The sequence below is a fragment of the Dendrobium catenatum genome, unplaced genomic scaffold, assembly GCF_001605985.2.
Source record: "Dendrobium catenatum unplaced genomic scaffold, ASM160598v2 fragScaff_scaffold_1021, whole genome shotgun sequence".
NCBI lineage: Eukaryota > Viridiplantae > Streptophyta > Magnoliopsida > Asparagales > Orchidaceae > Dendrobium > Dendrobium catenatum.
The window spans coordinates 2,015,745-2,036,822 of record NW_021319483.1 but is presented as its reverse complement, the minus strand read 5'-3'; the positions used below and the strand labels follow the sequence as shown (position 1 = coordinate 2,036,822).

Sequence of the window (21,078 nt, the reverse complement as noted above, 5' to 3'; positions counted from 1 at the left end):
TACTGCTCGATACCGTGGCATCCGGACGCAGAGCTGTCTCCAACGTCCGCACAGAATAATTTCTCCCCCGTCATTGAATATTGCATCTATTTAATTCATAGACTAATAAAATTTAAAAATATTTTTTTCTCCATATAATAAGGACTTTTATATCTTAATTCACTCAAATTCTAACTTAAAATTATTAGTACCGTTAATTATAATTTAATGTTTTGAAATCTTGAGCACTAAATGCGTGCCGCTGAGGTCTAATTCAAAAGCACCAACTGCGGGGCTAAAATGTCTTTTACAACTAAAGATTATTTCATCTTATATTGAATTGAGTCTAAGTCTACTCTTATCTTAAATTAATTTATTTAATTTAAGTTTTATTTGAGACATTTTTCTTATTATTATTTTTAGCAGCTTTTTAACACTATTCTTTTTTTAAATAGCACAAAGAAATGGCCCAAAGGTCATCAAATGAAGCTTTAGACTTCGTTTGAAACAATTTTTTTTTTTAATTATTTTTTAAAATAATTTTTTAATTAAAAAATTAAAAAAAATGTAGCTAAAAGATTGTTTTAAGAAACAGCAAAAAAATCTTTCGTTTGAAGTCTTAAGTTTTGTTTGGGACAACTTTTTTAAGTAACTTTTTAGGGCATCTCTAACGGAGAACTCCAAAATTTACGGCAAAATAACGCAGAACTCCAAAATGGCGTGGTGCTGCTCCAATCGAACGTCATTTTAGGTGTTTTTCAGAAGTTAACGATCTTCTCCCTTTCGCGCGTTTTACCGGATGAGAGCGTAAAATGACGTGGGTGAACAGTGCGACGCCAATATTGACGTCGCACTGTTCACCTGCAAGCAAATGGCGGAAATTTTTGCGTTCGGTTGGAGCAACAGACGAACGGCATACGCTCGTTTGGCGTTCGGTTGGAGATGCCCTTAATAAGCTGTTTTAAGAAGCAGAAAGAAGAAGTTTTAGACTTGAGCATTCCAAATTAAATTGAGGCAAATATGGGAAATTTCAAAACTTGCTCTCCTAACAACTATAAATAAGTAGTCTCCACGCTTAAAAAAGGAATGCAATCTTGATAAATAAATAATCCGGAAGATATATTTTCATGCAATGAATCCGGGAAATTCTTTCCCGGCTAACCTCTAAAGACTTTTTGTTAGATTACTAGAAAGGGCTTCGTGCTTTTTTTGGCTTTGTCTTTGGCCTGGTTCTCCACTCTTTCCAAAATACAAGAAAACCTTCTGAAGTTTTCATCTTTTTTTCCTTTCCATTGTGAATTCATCGTTCCGGATTTTTGCCTTAATGGAAGCTCTGGTCTCCTCCTCTTTTACCTCCTGGCGGGCCGAACCCTACTCTTCAAGGCACTCTTGCGTCTTTTCTTGCCCCAAGGTCCCATCTTTTGGACAGTGCCTCTTCAAAACCCATCAAAATTCTAAGTTTCCAAGTCTCTTTAGTCGCCGTAGCGGAGTCCGTGCAGTTACCAATGAGGTATTTGACGGAGGGAAGGGCGAAGAACAGCCTTTCGGAAATGGGTCTGCTTTGCATGGAGTCGAGGTGTTATCGGCTTCTCTTTATCTGTTCTGTTCCGATTTTTATTTGTTATTTGGTGCTTCTTTTGGATATAAGGATTTGAATTCTGTAGCTTCTGTTTCTCATTAAGGCAGTTTTGTTGAATGATGATGCCTTGGTTTGGGTGGCGTTTCTGTATCGGAAGAATCTTCCAAAATGACTTTTATTGGTTTATCGTCTACAGAAAATCACTGTAGATCATAAACTTGCTACAATGATACGGAGGAGGTGGCTGGAAGTAGGATATAAATTTTTTCCTACCGAGTGAAAGGGACTCGTAGGACCTGTTCAGATGGATGGTTCAGTTGGTTGCTTGTTGATGGAAAACACGTTTTAGAAAATGATATTTCGTTTACAATTAACTTATTTGGCTGCTTATAGATTTGATACTTGTTTAAAAAATGCTGATTTTGTTTTGAAAACGCTGCTACAGTTGAAAATTATTCAACCAAATGATAGAATATAGAAAATCCATGTTTTTTTTTTTTTTTGAAAAAATGTTTTATAACTTGAAGCAATCAAGTATGTGAAGTTGAAATCATTACACTTGAGGGGAGTTTGATAGGGGTTGTGGATCTTTAACTAAATGTTTTTTTCTAACTGTGGATAATCAAATGATGGATCTAACAAATTTCATTGTTTTTCAAAAAAAAAAAAAGATTTTTTTTTCGAATTTAGGACAAAGCAAATGGAACCTTAGATTATTAAAATAAGCTGCATGTGTTTTACTGAAGTGCTGATCGAAAGCAGCATGCCAATTTAGTATCATGGCTTGGTTTGAGTTGTTCCTCACTTGTGTGCATGATCCAACAACATAGGCATCCACAAGAGAGATGATATGTTCTAGAAGAAATGAGAAAGTGCAGTGTCCCTAAATTTTTTGAATTTGTAGGATTGCTTTCAAGGGCTTGTTGAGGGTGCTTTGATATCTATATGAACTTGAATCATGCCTCCTTGATGTTCATTTATGCTTTAGAATTGTGTTTACCATCCAAGGGATTTTTAGAAAATATTAGAAATGATCTTTCTTTATTAGATTTAAATGAAAATTTGACTTTTAACAGGACACAATGGTGAAAAAGGATTCATGTAGCCGATTCCACGTAGTGGGACAAAGGCTTGATGTTGTTGCTGTTGTACCAACAATCTATGTTGATTGTTGTAAGTTCATGGCTAGGGTACTCTGGGAACAAAATTTCAAGCCTCTTCTTAATAGTATTGATAATGAAAGCTAAGCAATCTTTAATGCCAAATAGATTACATCTCATAACTCACACTTGACTTTATATATCATCATCATTTTCCTTATCCCGACTATTTGGGAACCAAACTTTATATCATGCTCTATGGAAAATACACGCCACATTACCTGTCATCAAGATCAGTGAAGGGGGGAGTGTCGTATCATAGACATTCATGACATAATAAGTTGTATGAGGGCAATGAACTGAGAATGTATGGCCAATAGGAGTTTAGGTAGTATTTAAAGAAATATTAAGTGTATAGCACCTTCCTTTTAATTGGAGTGATTATCGTGGGCCCTCTTGATATGCATGGCCTAATGGACACTTGGGTAACTAAATTCATTAAGGATAATTACAAATGAATGATCACAAATTGATGGTTAATATAATTTGAAATTTAATTGTCAGGATTTTTTTTAGGTAGCATTTAAAGCCATATTTTAGCAATAGTGCACATGAGCACCATGATTTGTTTCCAATGAAGCCTTCTTTGATACGTCGATTTAGTGGGCTCATGCTTCACTTAACTTCCAATTCCTTCCTTCAATGCTAATTTTGGGAACTTTTGTTCTTTAAATGCTTTTCTCTGTTAATTAATAACTTTTAACTGATTACTAGGCATCCTTTCCAACCCTGCATTTACATTTAGTGGTCAAAGCCGTATTGAATTGTAAGAGTTATCCCATAGCTTTGTGCTACGGTTAATTAGCTTAAAAAATCGGGTAGTCTATTTTTATGCTACAAGTGGGAAAATTGTTTTAACGCCTGGTCTAATGCATCCATGGTGAAATATGCCTTTATTCTTCGTTGCATCAGAATTTGCAAGTTAGCATTTTTTATATAGGAAATGTTACCACAGTGTTTGTGAAGATAAGTTGATGTGATATGCTACTTCTATGAAATTCTCCATCATATTGCATGACATTGGTTGATTGGCTGAAGTGATCCAAAGTTGATATTTTTTGAACATAATCGAGTCTCTCCCTTTAGATTTTTTTCCTTTGATATTTTTTCTTCGCTAAGGCATGTCAACTTGATTGGAGCCTTGACATTTTTACGTTAAACTTATTTTTTTGTTGTTTTTGGTAGAAAGGAAGCTGAAGTATTGACAACCATTGCATTCATTACTATATCCGATGCATTTAGCCTATAACATAACATCTTTTTGACAAGTTTTTTGAATTTTACATCCTACAATATGGCTTTTGGTTTTCAATTATTGTCTAAAGGGAGAATTAACTTCTTTTTGAATGGTTAATCAATAGTTGAAACATAATAAGGATGAGGGTGGAATGGACAAGGTGGATGTAATTGAAAAAGAAGTAACAAGACCTTATGGTGCAAATTTTCATGGTGGATCTACAACTAGAGCTGGGCTATTCAGAACACCAATTTCAGGTGGTTTGCATAGTGCGACATTTTCTCACGATTTACCTCCTGCAGCATTAGCTGTTCGCAACTTGATGGAACAAGTAAGCTGCTTTGCAAAACAGTTAGATGTTTGTACATTAAGGCTTCATTTGGGACGTCTTACTTACTGCTTCTAAAAGCAATTTTTAGTATAAAAATTAAATTTTTTTTACTATAAAGTTGCTTTAAGAAGCAGTAAGAAAGCCGTCCCAAACATCCTAAATTATAATTCTCTCTTTAGTTGTTTTTTTTAAATCATGACTTGATTTTTATATTTTGAGCATTGCTTGTCTTTTACTTTCCTTTGTCGTGTTTTCATGTCGTGCCTTATTCATAACAGGCCAGGTTTGCTCATTTATGCACTGTGATGTCTCGAATGCATCATCGACGTGCAGGATATCCATGCGGTTCTTTGGTTGATTATGCAACTGATTCAATGGGACGTAAGTTTGTAATGCTATTTATTTACCTATTTCAATTTTATTTCAAAGTTACTTATAGTGATATCCATTGTCATTTCATAGATCCAATTTTTTCACTATCACCATTGGCCATCCACACTCGTAACTTGTTGGCAGATTCGAGGTGCACTCTAGTTGTTCAGGTATTACTCTATCAATAAACTATGTTATATCTCTAAATAACATTTAGGCTTTGTTTGGGACAGCTTTCTTAATGCTTCTTAAAACAGTTTTTTAGTACAACAAATAAATTTTTTTACTAGAAAGCTGCTTTAAGAAGCAATAAGAAAGCCGTCCCAAACGAAGCCTTAGTATCAAAATTTTAGCAATTAGCATAGAACAGTTGGGTTATCTAAAGCAAGGCTTAATTGTAGATTCCTGGGTGGAGTGGGCTATCAAATGCGCGAGCTACAATATTTGGTGATGCCATCCCACTACCTGCAGATAAACAGGTTAACTATCTTTTATCTCTTTTTTTTATTGTCGGATTTAATGATTATTTGAGTAAAAAAAACAATAGATACTGAAGCATAGATTATCTATGTGGTCTAGTGAATATGGGCTGGTTTATAGAACCAGGGATATTGAGTTCAAACTGTAGCGAAGTCAGCTTTTTTGCTTTGAAATATTTAAAATAAAATGGTTTTCATGAATGGGCCAGTGGAGGCCCATGCCCCAAGGGTCCCTGTAGGTCCGCTAATGACTAGAAGGTTTTAAAAATATAACCAATAAGAAATCTAAAAAATTGGGCTTGGTAATTAAAAAAAAAACAATCTAAAAATTTTTTTTCGGTAAGAATTGTTTATTCCTTGGTGTTTGATGATGGTTTTTGCATGTTGGCTTTGTAGTCAGATTTCATGATAGTATGCTTTCTATATAATATTTTTTGAAGATCAAAATTCTTTCATAATAATTATAAAGCTTTAGTAATTTTGCATTTACACTTGTACTTTGGTTATTTCCTTCTCAATACAAGTTTGTTATGGTTACGTTAACATGATTGATCTTGTTTTATAGTCCCTTTGAGTTGTCCCATAGAAATTTTTATTTTCATATTCTATGTTTGCTCATGCTCTCTTATTTTGGGTATCTTATAGAATGTTAATGGCTTATAGGGAGTATCATAGGCTTCGTTTGGGACATCTTTCGTACTGCTTCCTAAAATGACTTTCTAGTATAAAATTTTCTAATTTAAGAAATTTTTGCACTAGAAATATGTATTAGAAAGCAACAAAAAAGTTGTCCCAAACGAAGCCATAGTCTATGTTTGATGATAGCTTTTATTGAACATTAAAAAGTTGTAGATTCATACTCTTAAAGCCTACTAAGAAAAATTAATTCATGCATTAGCTTTTCTTAGAGGTTGATTACAGTTTCCATTGGTTCTTTAAAACATTAAAGAAGTTCTAGAATGGGTGATTTTGTTGAATCTTTTGCCTCTCTATTACATGAATAGAAAAACAATGACCTTTACTGAAGCCTGATGAAGATCAACACAGGCCATATAATCAAGAGTTACACAAGAGTCTATCTTTGATTCCAATCTTTTTCATGAACCATTGCCTAATTTAAGAGGAATGGCAAACTTAGAGTGGCCTGATGGAAGACAGGGTTCAATATAAGAGTTCTCATTGAACACTCTCTTTGTTTAGGAAATTATTATGGTGTTAGGTCTCATGGTGCACATGTTACTGATTTTCAGTTTTATTGTAATTACTGTCGTGATTTCAAAAACAATAAAGATGATAACAGTACTGTTAGATGAAATTAAAGGATGCCTCTTTACATAGTTGACTCAATCATATAGTTTTTCTAGTAAGTATTTCTAACATGGATCATTGTTTTCATGGAGGATGCGTGTGTTATTTGGTTCTTCAATATGAAGTTAGCAGGGCAGATCAGAAGTTATTGGCCTAGTGTTGGAACACACGTGAGAAGTTAAGCCAATATCTAATTATAAGTTGAAAAAAATGATTAAGAACTTAGAAAAATGCATCCTGCCTTCTTAAAAGGATTGGTTGCTGACTAATGGATTATTCTGTAAAGTTAGCATTTTTTTTTTCAGCGTATTTGAATAGGTTTGATGAGTTAATAACCCTAAATTATGTTGAAGAGGATCTTATGTTATTTTTATATAGAATTTTCAACTTAGATATCGCAGCAACAGAAGGCTATAGCTTTTATCTGATTTTTTAGTTCTATAAATCAAGTGTTCTAGTGGCTTGAGTTATAAGTATGCAATGGGCACATTCAATTATGCGGGATCATTCCCAATTGACAGAGACATTTCCTTATAAACTCATGACCATGGTCAAAGTTACATAAAGCTCTTATGGTGTTTAGTAGCATGTCTAAGGTTAGCAAAATAGTGGTCCTTATGGTAAGGATCTCTAGAGAAAATTAGTGGTTGAGCCAAGATCTGAAAAAATTGTAGCCACGGGAGTTAATAGAAGCATTAGACTAGTAATTGTTAAATCCCAACCATCCCTTGGCCATTGATCTCATGGCCAGCATGAGGATCCGTGAGAGGCTCACTTGGATCATGCTGTTAAATCTCAGCCGTGCCTTGGCCCTTGATCCCACAGCCAGCATAAGGATCTGTGGGAGGCTCACTTGGATCACGTCAATCTCCTTCCATATTCGGGTGGCTGATTTGGGAAGACTTATATGAAGGCAATGATGCATGATTCCATATTTATTTGTTTTTTTATTAAGATATCTTGTATAAATCTATAAATAGAGATAGTTTTGCATAATGAAATTAAGAAGATTTTTTCCTCTCCAATTCTCTGAAATTAACATATTGTTAGAGCCAGATTCCCACTTATTAGAGCCAAATTCCCACCACCGGCCTTCATTGCCGGAATTATGAGGAATACTGGTCATTCCACTGGTTTTCATTGCCGAAATCTCTAGATATAAGAATCGAATGAAGCAAAGAGGAGTAAGCGGCCTTCATTGCCGTTGGAGATTGAACGAGAGTCGAGCGGTTCAAACTGTTCATGCTCTCTGTTTCGTGCTTGTGGCAAAAAGAAGCGGAGACGGGAGTCTCTTGTGTGTCCAAAATCGTTGAGAGATTGAGCAGGAGGCTTCCTCTTGCATGCGTTTGGACCAGAATCGAGCGGAGCGGAGTAGCCTCCTCTCACGTGCGTGCGACTGCACGGGATGAGAAATCGTGCGTCTGGACAACAGCTAGGTCATATTGGGAATGACGACATCCGACTCAGTCTTTGTCCCCGCATGCGCTCGAGAGAGGAGTGATGTTCCTCTTGGTCATATACTTCGTGCATCTCTTCCTGGAGGCCGAGCCTTTGTGTTGCGTTATTACCCACGCAGAAGCAGAACCGAGTGCGGGAGGAGTCGCGCAGGAATTTTTCGGTGCGTGTGCCTGGGAAGAGCCAAACGCTTGGATGAGTGGTCTTGTGTGTGCTTGCAGTCTCTCTTGTCACTTGTGCACATCTGTGCAAATGTCGCATGATGATTTAATGCTGGAGGATGGGGTCAAAGATATAGGGAATAAGCTGGCGTCTCCTCCATCCGATTTATAACAACTTATGCTATTTCTTGATAAAGCTGAAAATTTATTGTCAAGAATGAAGTAATCTCCATCTGCTTTAATGTTGACTGCTGTTCAGCCTACTAACTCCAGACCGATTGCCCTGAATGAGAATATGTTATTGAGTCTCACAAGAACGATGTAGGCAAGAACTGCACGCGGAGTAGATTGGAAGACCCTGCCGATGCCCTTACGCTTCACCTTGCTGGCAAGCGTACGAAGAACTCTGCTCGGGTGCTTTTGAAAACCATTTTCCCTTACTCCTCGTCTCGTCTGAAAATGGAAAGGATGGGGCAACTATAAATCTCTTTTTTTTTCTCTCTTTTTTATAGTCTTTCTATATTTAGATTTTATTCTATTTTAGTTATTTTCTTCTAATTCTTGAAATTTCTATTGATTGATATTGAATTCGTGAGATGATTTTTTCTTTCCTATGAATTGTGCTTTCATTCAGACGTGAGATGGTTTTTTCTTTCCTATGAATTGTGCATTCATTCAGACATGGATGTGAAGGTTTGCAACTTTGCATTGCATATTATCTTAGTGAAATAACAAGAATAACTTATCACCAGATGCTCCATATGATGATGATATAATAAGAGCTTATAATTCTTGCAAAATGAAAAAAAAAAAAAACTTTAGCAGGCAACGGAAAGAGATTGTAACGTACCCTTAAATCATAAGAAACCTCTTCATATATTGAAGAGATTAGGAAGCCTTTTAGTTGATCTAGTGATCCTCTCAAAGTCCATTCATTTCTATATAGATGAATCTGATTAATGAGCTTGCTCTTCTTAGTTGCACATAACATGCCATAGATTTTGTGCATGGTTCATCTCCTCACAACTTGTTTCATTATAAGATAAAATTTGTATGAGCTTGCTGGCCTTAAAAGAAGATGGGTTGATAGGTAAATGGATTACTGTAGAAAGGGAACTAACAATCATGTAGAAATTTTGGAGATACATTTCAGTATGTGGACAGGAGTGAGCAGGAGTATCTTGAGATGTAAGAAAGTAAAAGATTGCATTCCGTAACTCCTTTGCTGCTGAGTTGTTCTAAAATTCAATGAAGTTTGTAATTTAGAACTCATTACAGCAATCTTTTTTATTTGTTCACTGCTTTACAGTTATTCCCTTTCAAATTGATTCAAAGAAATGCACTAAACTTAACAAACTTTCCCAGTAGATTCGATGGGAATGCATTTAAGTAAATTTTGTATTGCTTGCTTCAGGATTGGGCTTGTAATCAATTCATATCAAAGCACCAACAGTGGGCATCCCAGCAATGGGGAAACTTCTATTATTACAGGATGGCTACCATAAGGTTTGTCATGTATATTCTCATGCATTAGTATTTCTCCTTTTTAATATAGCAGCAGCTCAATATACTATCTCATGAACGGAGTATCTTTGTGTTTTTTGTATGGTTGCATATAACATTTGACAAAATTAACTTTTTTAGCTAAAGTTCCAAAACATGTTTTTCATTTCAGATCAGTTTGGAAGTACATGATAATGGATTGCCTTTGGCCTTTACACATAATAATTTTGAGAAAAAAGATCAAAATGATCCCTTAACTCTTTATGAAGGACCAAAAATAATCCTCAACTATATTAAAGAATAATTTTTATCCCTCAAGTCCTTAAAAAGAGTCAAAATAATCTCATGATGGGACTATTTTGATTCCTCTTTAAAGAATTGAAAGATCAAAATAATCTTTTAATATAGTTGAGGATCATTTCAGTCCATCATAAAGAGTCAAGAGATCTTTTTTGATCATTTTCTCTATTTATTTTGAAATGGTTGCATGATGCATCTAATTATGGGGACTAGATAAATTGTTCTAACAACATTGGTTCACTATCTACTGAGCTATTACAACATTTGCTTCTAAAATTTCAACGATGATTTAATCTATTTAAAATCTTAAGCATGTTCCATAAAATTTAATTCCAATTTGGACTTTGTAAAACTCCATTGGACAATTGTTGGATCACCGTCTCACCATCAATTTTGCTTCACGTTCCTCAAATCCCCACGAAAACCTCTTGAATGGCACCTTCAATTGTCATCGGTCATTGAACTACCTTTACTTGTTAGTTATAGAGTGGTATTGATGTGAAACTAGGAATTGTTTCTTAGAAATTAATAAAATTTTGTTAGAGCAATGATAAGACAATTTAATGCTTCTCAAATTTGACAAATCAATAAAGATCTTAGAAGTTAACAATGTCTAGGCAAGTCGTTACAACTAAGTTTGCAAGATCTATAAAATAACAACCTCAATCAAAAGTAATGAAAATGAATAGCCAACTAGAATCCGGCGGTTAACAAAGCGATCGTCTCACCTTGAGGCTCAAAATCACTCTTCTACGTCTAGGTTTGTCGGAGGAAGAAGAACCACACAAGAAACGAGATCACTCCCAGGTAGACGGTGCCGGCGATCCGTAGAGATGGAGAGGGAGGCATAGGATGTGGAGGTGGCAAGGGATGATGACCGTCAATGATCCACTCGTAGTCTGCAAATTGTCCGTAGATGACGTGCACAAGGGTGGGGAGGATTCGATCCAAGTAACCTCCAACTGTGTCGTCGTCGTGGTCAAACCCCACGTCGAAGAAGGGAGATCGAAGAACGTGGATGTTTCCGTAGATGTCGAATACAAGTCCGCCTTCAAGCTCAGGATCCGCCATGCGTCATTGCCGGAAAAGAATGAGCACCAAAGGGAGGACGAGAACATGTGTTGGTGGCAAGAGAGGAGCCGGGATTGGGCCGGCATGATTGCTTGAAGGGGGGCGGCTAGGTTGAGAGATCAACAAAAGAGGATTTCAGGAATCCTGGAATTTTCTCAGATTTTGGGAGAGATGGGAGGGGTTTAATTGTGGAATTCAATTTGAATTCCAATAAGGAGGGGGCGGCAATGAGGAGAGGGAGTTGGGGCTGATTTTGTGGGGAATTAGAGCTAATTAAAGAGAGAAAAACTCATGAAGGGGCCGGCCACATGAATAGGAGAGAGGGGCTTGAGTTTCAATTGAGTGGGGACCACAACCTTAATTTCAGTTTTAACAAAATCTGAAATTAAATTTCAGTTTTCTAAAGAGGAGGAGTTTCCTAATTGGAAGACAATCAATGGGATTAATTTGAATTTCAAATTCGAAGTTGAAATTCAATTAAATTGATTGCATAAATTATGGAATCAAATTAGGAAACATTTAATGGCTCATGAAACTTTGAAATTTCAAATTTGAAATTCAAAGGAGGGGGCCGGCGGCTAGAGGTGGGGGGCAAGGGGCCGGCCACGGCGTGGGGGTTGGCCGGCCGGCGGGAGGCGGCAGCCTGGTGGCCGGCGGTCTGGGGGGGTTAGGGGGGAGGCGGTGGCAAGGGCTGCAGGCCGGCGGGTGGCTGGGCTGCTGTTGGCCGACAGTTTGATAGGGAGGGGCGGCGGAAACACTTGGTGGAGAAGGTCGTGGGAAGGAAGCTTAAGAAGAAAATCACGGATGGATTCACCTTGACTTCTCAAACTAATTAATCACAAAGACAATGGGGAAGAAGGTCTAGAACTCACAAAGAGATCTAGCTCTTCCCAAAACTCACTAAGAGATTTGAGAGAGATGAACTCACTAAGAGAACACAAAGCAAATTTTCATTTCATCAAAAACTAACTCAAATACAATGACATAGCCTATATATAGGCCAACCGAAAATAAAAGTCATAATGACGACATTGCCCTTGGGCTACAATAAACATTAACTCCCTCATATGGGTACAAATGGAAAACAGGAAATATAAAATGACATGAATAAAATAAAACATCAAAAATAAAGACTCTGAATCATGACTGTTGCTCGATGACCCCTCCGGTGGTATGTGTGCCAAAATCTTCTATGGATGTCCTCATCAGGTATTCTAATAGAACGAAGAAGATTTATTTGTTAAATATGTTAATATTGAGGATTGGATGTTAAATGTGTATATAGGCAAGATTTGTGGATTATAATTTATAAGTGAAATGTGAAAATCATGTGAAATTAACGAGTTTGTTTTTAAAGAAAAAATTCTTCATAAAATTAATAAAATATGAAGATGCTATTATATTTTTATAATTAATAGAGGAGTTAGTTTGAAGAAAATGCACAAGGATAAAAATTCCACCTCAGATATCTATTAAGATTTGGATTTTCAGGAGATTGTAACAATGTGATTACCATTTTTTTATGCAATCTTAAGACTAATAGTATCATATATGATTGGAGACAATGGACTTTGGTACTATTAATTAATAATAAATAAGAGTTTCAATAATATAGTAATTCTTGCAAAAATTTATGAGTTGTACAACGAAGTTATAAAAGAGTGGCATCACATTACATCTGGTGGTATTCTCGCCCTTAAAAATTTTTCTGTTTTTTTTCCATGAAAACTATTGTGTTGTAATTTACAGAAAAAAAATGAAATCAAGGGTTTACATGTCACCACTGCTTTGTCATTATTATTTTCTTTTGAAAGCATTTAATTCAGCCTGCCTCGGTTTCAATCATTATTTTTTTCCTTATAGTCTTCCTCCAACTAATAAATATTTTGTAAGAAGGTGTCATATATAACAGGTAGTTGTTTGTAACAAGTGAAGATGAAAGAAAGAAAAGAGAGGGGGTGTGATGGAGACATCCACTTACTCTCTCTTCAAGTGATTTCCACATGTCAATCACAATTACAGAAGTATGTGTTGTTAATTATGATTCACTCCATCTAGTGTAGACTTGGCTCCATTCAAAGTGGGGTACATCTTATGGTTGCATATTACTAGCCTGGTGATGGCACTTTAACGGCTAGTTGACATGGACGTTCAAGTATTCCTAGTTCATCATTCCATTCTCGTGTTTATATGTTGGCTTTCTCAGCCTTAGGGGCAAGAGATTTCATTTATGAATGCTCAAGTGCCTTGCTTCTGAGAGAGGAGGTCATGTTCTATATAAGTAGATTTCTACTATGTGTATCTACCTTAAGCTTGAGTAGCTTCGTCTTTGCCCAACTTTTCTAGTTCCCTTTTTGTTCCTTTTTTGTTGTAATACATTTTCTCTCCTTAGAGTCTAAAAGTTTTTTGTTTGAGAAGATATAAAATCGAATACATGGAGTGTATTTTTAGTAGTAATGGATCTAGTGGGGGATTGTGACTTTGAACAATCAAGTCATTAATAAGTTTACTCGTTTTAGATATCTTGAGTCTATTGTTTAGAGTGATGGTGAAATCGATGGGGATATTATTAGTAGAATTCAAGTTGGATGGTTGAAATGGAGGAATGTGTTAGACCGGTCCAGTGGACCGGTCCAGCCGGTCCACGCGGGACCGGCCGAGACAAAACGGCGGAAATCTTCCGCCTGGGCGGAGGCCGCGCTGCTTGCGGGAGCGTTTTAGGAAGTTTTTTTGAGCGTTTTGAGAGGGAAATTTGAATGTAGGGACTGTTTAGGGAATTCCTTTTGATTTGTATGCATTAAATAGTTGATTTTGCTAGGGTTTGGGCATCTTGAATTTGGCTGGAATTTGAGATCTCGTAGAACTAGGATTTCTTTGGGCTCTAGCGGCGTCTAGAGATTTGGGAGAGATCGATCCTCCTCTCGAATTGAGGATCAATTGTATCTTTGCTATTTCCTTGCAACTTCTAGTAAAATACAAGTCTTTTCTCGGATTTTTCTGCAGTTTTTCCTGCTTTCCTACAGTTTTTGGCTGTTTTTCTGCTGTGGACAGCAATTTTACATTGGATCTACTTGGTTTTGGTGAGAAACACTTGGAAATCCAAGTGTTTCCTATCAAATTGGTATCAGAGCATCGATTTGGGGCCACCGGCGGCTGAAATTCTGAAATTTCAGCAAGTTTATCGTTTCCGGAAGAAGATTTTTTGGGATCCGTTAGGAGAACGATGGCCGGAAAGAAGGTTGACGTCTTGGAAGGCGAAGTCGGCAAACTGAAAGCCGGTTTGGAGGAAAGATTATTCAACCTTCAAAATCAAATCACCTCCAACAATGAAAGGTTGGAGGGGAAGTTCACCGCAATGGAGGAAATATGAAGAAACTACTTTGAGTGAAAACCAATCCGGTGACATCGGGAGTAAGAGAGACACCGACGGCCATGGCATGGGAGAAATCCGAACCCCTTGCGGGGGAGGAGAATTCGGAGAGTGGAGATCCTAGAGGGAAGAGAACGACATGCCTCCGCTAGAGCCCCTTTCGAGGGAAGAGATGAGCATGAGATATGACAGAAGGGGGGCTGATTTTGGTGGGGTGAGAGAGGGATCTCATCGCCGAGGTGCTGAATTCGAAAGAATTCAGCGTCGAGGGTGGGATTTTGAAGAAAGAAGGAACGTCATCGTCGAGGTGCTGAATTTGAAGGTATTCAGCGTCGAGGTGATGATGTTGAAGGGGGAGAGGTGAGTATGAAGAGGGGTTAGAGTATATTCGTCGGAGGGACGATCGGGACAATTGGGGAAGCCTCCTCTGAGGGGATGGAGGCTATGGAGGATACCGGGGAGAACCCAAGGTGAGGAATTGAAGAATGCCCTTTTGAGGGGGAAGATGGCCATGGCTGGATCTACAAGGTGGAGCGTTACTTTGCTGTCAATGGGTTGACAGAGGATGAGAGCTGACGGCAGCAGGATTGTGTCTGGAAGGAAAGGCTTTGTCATTTGTATCAGTGGCGTGACAGGAGGGAGCCTATACAGGAACTGGAGGGAATTAAACTGCCTAATAGAAGCTTTCCAACCGACCGGGGAGGAGATTTCTATGAGAATTGCGTATGTCATGTAGCAGAGGTGTTACCGTGAGCGGTCGAGCATCTAGGTTGGAGCGTCTAGATAGCTATTGGGTGAACTTCGAGAATTGAAGAGAGTCCGAGCGGCAGTTAAAGTTCTGATGCTAGTGATTTGGAGGAGGCAATGAAGTTGGCACATGTGTAGAAAATCAGAATAATCTGGAGAGGGAGCCGAGTAGCAGCAGCTCAAGAGGCTTTACAAGACTATGGCCACTCTCTTTAGCACCAAAGGGGCCTGCATCAGTCAACAATAATGAGATCACCAGAGAGAAGCTAGTAGGAGGAGGGAGTGGGGATAACTTCAAGAAGCTCACTTGAGACAGAATTACAGGAGAAGAGGGCAAAAGAGCTTTGTTTCAGATGTGACAGAGGGTATACGCCGGGCACAGGTGTAAGGACCAAACTCTTCAAGTTCTTACTATTGTGATGAAAGAAGGAATGGAGAGGTGTCGTGCTTTCCACCTTGAGGACAAGGTGGATCTTTGGGAGGGGAGTATTGTTAGACCGGTCCAGTGGACCGGTCCAGCCGGTCCACGCGGGACCGGCCGAGACAAAACGGCGGAAATCTTCCGCCTGGGCGGAGGCCGCGCGAGCCGCTCTGCTTGCGGGAGCGTTTTAGGAAGTTTTTTTGAGCGTTTTGAGAGGGAAATTTGAATGTAGGGACTGTTTAGGGAATTCCTTTTGATTTGTATGCATTAAATAGTTGATTTTGCTAGGGTTTGGGCATCTTGAATTTGGCTGAAATTTGAGATCTCGTAGAACTAGGATTTCTTTGGGCTCTAGCGGCGTCTAGAGATTTGGGAGAGATCGATCCTCCTCTCGAATTGAGGATCAATTGCATCTTTGCTATTTCCTTGCAACTTCTAGTAAAATACAAGTCTTTTCTCGGATTTTTCTGCAGTTTTTCCTGCTTTCCTACTATTTTTGGCTGTTTTTTTGCTGTGGACAGCAATTTTACATTGAATCTACTTGGTTTTGGTGAGAAACACTTGGAAATCCAAGTGTTTCCTATCAGAATGCTTCGGATTTGTTGTGTGATAGAAAAGTTCCACTCAAATTTAAGGAAAAATTTTATAAGATGGTGGTAAGACCTGCAATGCTTTGTGGTGCAGAATGTTGGCCATTAAAATATAAGCAAAATATTAAGTTAAGTTTTGCTGAGTTGAGGATGCTTAGGTGAATGAATGGATTTACTATTAGAGACATGATACAAAATGAGCATATCCGTGAAAAGGTTGGAGTAACTCCATTGATAGATAAGATTATAGAGTCGCCTTAGATGGTTTGATTATGTAAAACAACGGCCTTCCAATGACCCTGTTAGGAGAGTAGATGTATTAGATTTGGCCTATATTAAGAAAGGTAGAGGTAGACCTAAAAAGACTTGGTTATAAAATATTAGAAATGATCTTTCTTTATTTGATTTAAATGAGAATTTGACTTTTAACAAGACATAATGGAGAAAAAGGATTCATGTAGCTGACCCCACGTAGTGGGATAAAGGCTTAATGTTGTTGTACATTTTCTCTTTTCTTTCTCTCTCTCTCTGTCATGTGAATTAGTCATGAGCAAGCGGCGAAAACTGGAATTTATTGAGAAAATAGGAGAAAAAGATATGAGAATTTTCGGGTTTTAATTGTATTCAATGACCAATATTTTTCTTTTCCTTAACATCCAAAGGCCCCTTATATTGAATAGGGTAGTTAATACATACTAATAATAACTCAACTAATATGGAAAAATATTATGTGTCCTTAATACAAATAAATAAATAAAATATGCAGATATGGAAAGGAAGCTCACGTCTATAATTTTTCCACATCATTTGTCTAGCCGAAAAGGAACTTGATAGGAAATACTTGAGTTCACAAGTAACCCTCAGGGAAATACTTGAGTTCGCAAGCAAACCTAGCAATAATCAGTAAAAACAACAATAAATATTATACTGATTTCAGAGAGAAACAGCAAAAACAATGCAATAATCTCAGGATATTGGAGAGAAATACAAGGAAAACTTCTTCTATTTAATCCACGAACAAAGAAAACAATACATGATAAAAGTTTCTTCAATTCGAGAGGAAGAAACAACTCTCCAATTCTCTAGTAAAGCTTAGAGCCCAAGAACACAAATGCTAGATTTCAAATTGCTTTCAAATTCAAGATCCAAAAACAAACTGTTAGGCCGGCATTTGAGCCGGCTGGACCGGTCCAAACCAGACCGGTCCACACCTACTCGAGGAGGAAACCAACCGAGCGGGCGGAACAGCGGGCGGAACCGGGCGGAGCCGAGCTCATCCGACGGGGGCCAAGGAGGAGTTTTGGGAGGGAAATTTTGAATGCGAGGGGCTGTTTAGACATTTTGTAAAACTCCTTTATGGTTAATTAGGAGGTTAGGAGGAAAAGGGGGGATTATCTTGCATTGGGAATATTGTTGAGATCTAGGTTTTCTTGTTCTTGGGCTCTAGACTACGGCTAGAGATTTGGAGAGTTTTTCCTTCCTCTCGAATCGAAGGAAAGCTGTATCTTACTTGTCTCTTGCATCTACTAGCGGAATACAATCATTTGCTATTGATTTCCTACGTTTTCTCTCAGTTTTTCTCCATTTTTCCGCTGTTTTTCACTGTTTTCCTGTGCGGGACAGCATTTGGCGAGGAGATTTGCACTAGAGACGCATAGGAAATACTTGATCTCAAGTATTTCCTATCACAAACCCTAGCCAAAAAGACTAATTAAAGCAAAAGGATAAAAGTTTAATCCCTAAACAACCCCTAATTTGAATTTTTCCCACCATAGCAAGGATTAATTAGGAAAAGGGGGGATTATCTTGCATTGGGAATATTGTTGAGATCTAGGTTTTCTTGTTCTTGGGCTCTAGACTACGGCTAGAGATTTGGAGAGTTTTCTGTAGATGTGAACCGGTCCAGTAGTTCAGCCGGCCTTAGGGCTTGCCTAACAGAACTCTCTTCAAATAGTTGTGCGGAAAAAGCTGTGATGATGATTATGGCGAGATTAGCTCATTCTCTCTTTAAGTGTACTTGGAGTATACATGCATTGTAGTTTCGTGCTTGTGGACATGGCTGACATCCATTATGAGAGATCAGCAGAGTTGCCAATGATTGATTACCTTGTAGAGAATCTGGAGGTTTCGAGGTTGGATGATGATTTGTGTTAGTGAAGAAGCAAACAATAACATAGAGTATTAAGGAGCTTCTTTTGTAGCCATTGCAATTCTTATTGAAATATTTGGGTATCCACGTATATTATGCCATAGTGATGAGCACCTATATGACATATTGGTGTTGGAAATAAAGTCAACTTGTGATGGTGCATGCATAGTATATAAAATTGAGAAATAATATGTATCTCCATCTGCAAATAGAGGGGTTTAATAACTGTAGTAGGAGGTTCCATAGGCTTAGTTGCATAATCGGTCACTAGTTTCTTATTCTAGCTCTTAATCAACCTTAAGCGTTTTCTAATCATCATCATCATCGATCTCAAGTTAATTATTTGTCGAATCTAGATTATGACAACAATCATCTTCATAGATTAACTCAACAAGGATCAACTTTTTTAAATTGGGACGAGCATTTTAGCTTATGGAATTGATATTGTTTTTCAGGTATGCCAATAGCTTTCTATTTCCTATTCTGGTAGTCCTCATAATCCACCGTTGCTTAGCTTGGTTGGTGGGCGAGTACGATTGAGAACCCCTAACCCGTGCTTGATTCTCCTCGAGCGGCAGCGCCTCTTAAGTGGGGCCCAATTAAGTTTTGGCTAGGATGTTTCTGGAGTGGGTGCCTCTTCTAGGCCAGTCGAGAATTAGTCAACGCCGCCAAGCTCCCTTTTGGAGTGGCAGCGGGTGGATTCTCCATTCCAAAAAAAAAAAAGTTTCATTTTCCACAAGAATTAACAAACATGTAACAGTTCTCAATGTGGTCTTCAACTATTTGATGCATTTCAGGGACATATATTTTATCGGAGGATTCGGCACTGTTCAGTGGATAGATGTGAAGGATTATGAAGACATTCAACCTGATAAGATTGCTGCCGATGGAGGAGAACAAAATCTAAAAGTGAGTAAGAAGGCTGCTTTTTCTTCAGAAAACGATTTACTAGTATTTTTTTCCTCTTATCTGTTCTAAACAAGCTTGATGTTTGTTTTAGGCTTCCTTTGGGACAGCTTTCTTCCTTCTTCTTAAAGCAATTTTTTTAGTAAAAAAATTTTTTTATATAAAAAAGCCGTTTTAAGAAGCAGTAAAAAAACCGTCCCAAATGAAGCTTTAATTGGTTGAGAAAAGAAGCTTTTGCTCATCTTATTCAATGGCTTTAATATTCAGGAACTAAACGCAATATTCTCTAAACCACTCAAGGAAATTCTATCGACTGAAGGAGAGATAGATGACGTAGCTTTCATATCAATAGATAGCAAAGGAACTGATGTTCGAGTTCGGCAGGGGGCTCAGGTAACTTGCATGGCATAGAAAACAGAACAGAATTCTCGTAGGCTCTCTTTGGTTTTAAGGAATTATAAGAAAGGAAATAAAAGAATGGCAATGAAATGAAATTTGTTTGGTTGACAATAAATTATTGGGCCTATATCACCTCACTTCAATATAGGCCGTCGATGATTTGTATATGGTTAACTTAGTTCTAGAATATTATGTTATTTTAATTTAGGCTTTGTTTGTAATAGCTTTCATACTGCTTTTTTAAAACGGTTTTTTAGTACAAAAATTTTAAATTCAAGAAATTTTGTACTTAAAAGCTGTTTTGGAAAGCAAGAAGAAAGCAATCCCAAACGAAGCCTTAGGCTTGACTATACAAAATTGATTCAAAGTGATTGCTTTGAGACGACAACAACAACACAAAGTCTTTATCTCACTATTTAGGATTGACAACATAACTTTTTTTTCCTCCATTATATTCTATCAAGAGTCAAATTCTCATTTAAATTTAATTAAAAAAGTCATTTATAATGCTTTCTAATCAAGTCCTTTTAAGTCCACTTCTATCTTTTTTAGCATAGACTAGATCTGAGGCATCTTCTAACCGGGTCATTGGAACACTGAAGTTTTATGTGACCAAACCATCTAAAGGCGACTTTCTCTAATCTTATCTACTACTAAAACTACTCTACTTTTAACGTATATACTCGTTTCACATTGTCTTGAAGAGTAAAGCCACTCATCCATTTGAGCATCTGCATCTCTACAACACTTAACTTAATTTTATGCTTCTCTTCTAATGGCCAACATTCTGCATCATATTGTCGCGTTGGGATTACATTGTGATCAATTTTGTATAGCCGAGGGATGAAATTGGGATTAATTTTTTTTCATAATTATAAATGAGGGATTCTTTTCGGTTTTCACCCTATTTGTGTCCTTATGTGCATTTAAACTAAGTTTGCCAATGCAGTTTAACATACAGAGGTTATCATTTGAAGAGGAAAATGGTGTTCAGACATTGGAGGATGCTAAGAAAGCACTGCAGAGAATAGTCAGCAGAGGATCCAATTCAAGAGAAATCTATAGAAGCTAATTCTCACTCACTTTTTTTATTCTCTTCTCCATATAATAAAGAAACAGAGAAAGCTAACCTCAAATAGCTGACTGACCTATTTTAGACTCTTTTATTTAATCATCTTGCAATTTATGTAAGAAAAATTAATGATATATTGGATATCAAGGTTTCGTTTGGGAATGCTTTCTTATTGCTTCTTAAAACTGTTTTTTAGTAAGAAAATTTTTAAATTAAAATTTTTATACTAAAAAATACTTTAAAAAATAATAAGAAACATGCTCTAAATGAAGCCGAAGTTTGCAAAATAGAAAGCCAATAAAATATTAATGTGGGAGTGTGAGTTATCAAGCATTTTGTGATCTACATGCTTATTGAATCAAGAAAATTATAGATTTTTTATTTCTCCTTTGAAAATTACCTCTGTTTTCATAATTTTATCTATAATGTTTTCCCTTTAAAATCATAGAAAAAAAAAAACATTTGTTGCATTAAGTCAACAAATGAAAA

At 37.2% G+C, this 21,078-nt stretch overlaps 1 protein-coding gene across 1 annotated transcript; it reads left to right on the top strand.

The window, feature by feature from the left end:
- The first annotated feature begins 1,084 nt into the window (after window positions 1–1,084).
- LOC110110158 lies at window positions 1,085–20,754 on the top strand. Its single transcript, XM_020841505.2, has 9 exons — window positions 1,085–1,555; window positions 4,080–4,286; window positions 4,565–4,667; window positions 4,749–4,828; window positions 5,060–5,137; window positions 9,476–9,567; window positions 19,010–19,121; window positions 19,386–19,511; window positions 20,467–20,754. Exons 1-9 carry the CDS (start codon window positions 1,304–1,306, stop codon window positions 20,587–20,589), a joined length of 1,173 nt encoding a protein of 390 aa, XP_020697164.1. The 5' UTR covers window positions 1,085–1,303; the 3' UTR covers window positions 20,590–20,754.
- The last annotated feature ends 324 nt before the right edge of the window (window positions 20,755–21,078 follow it).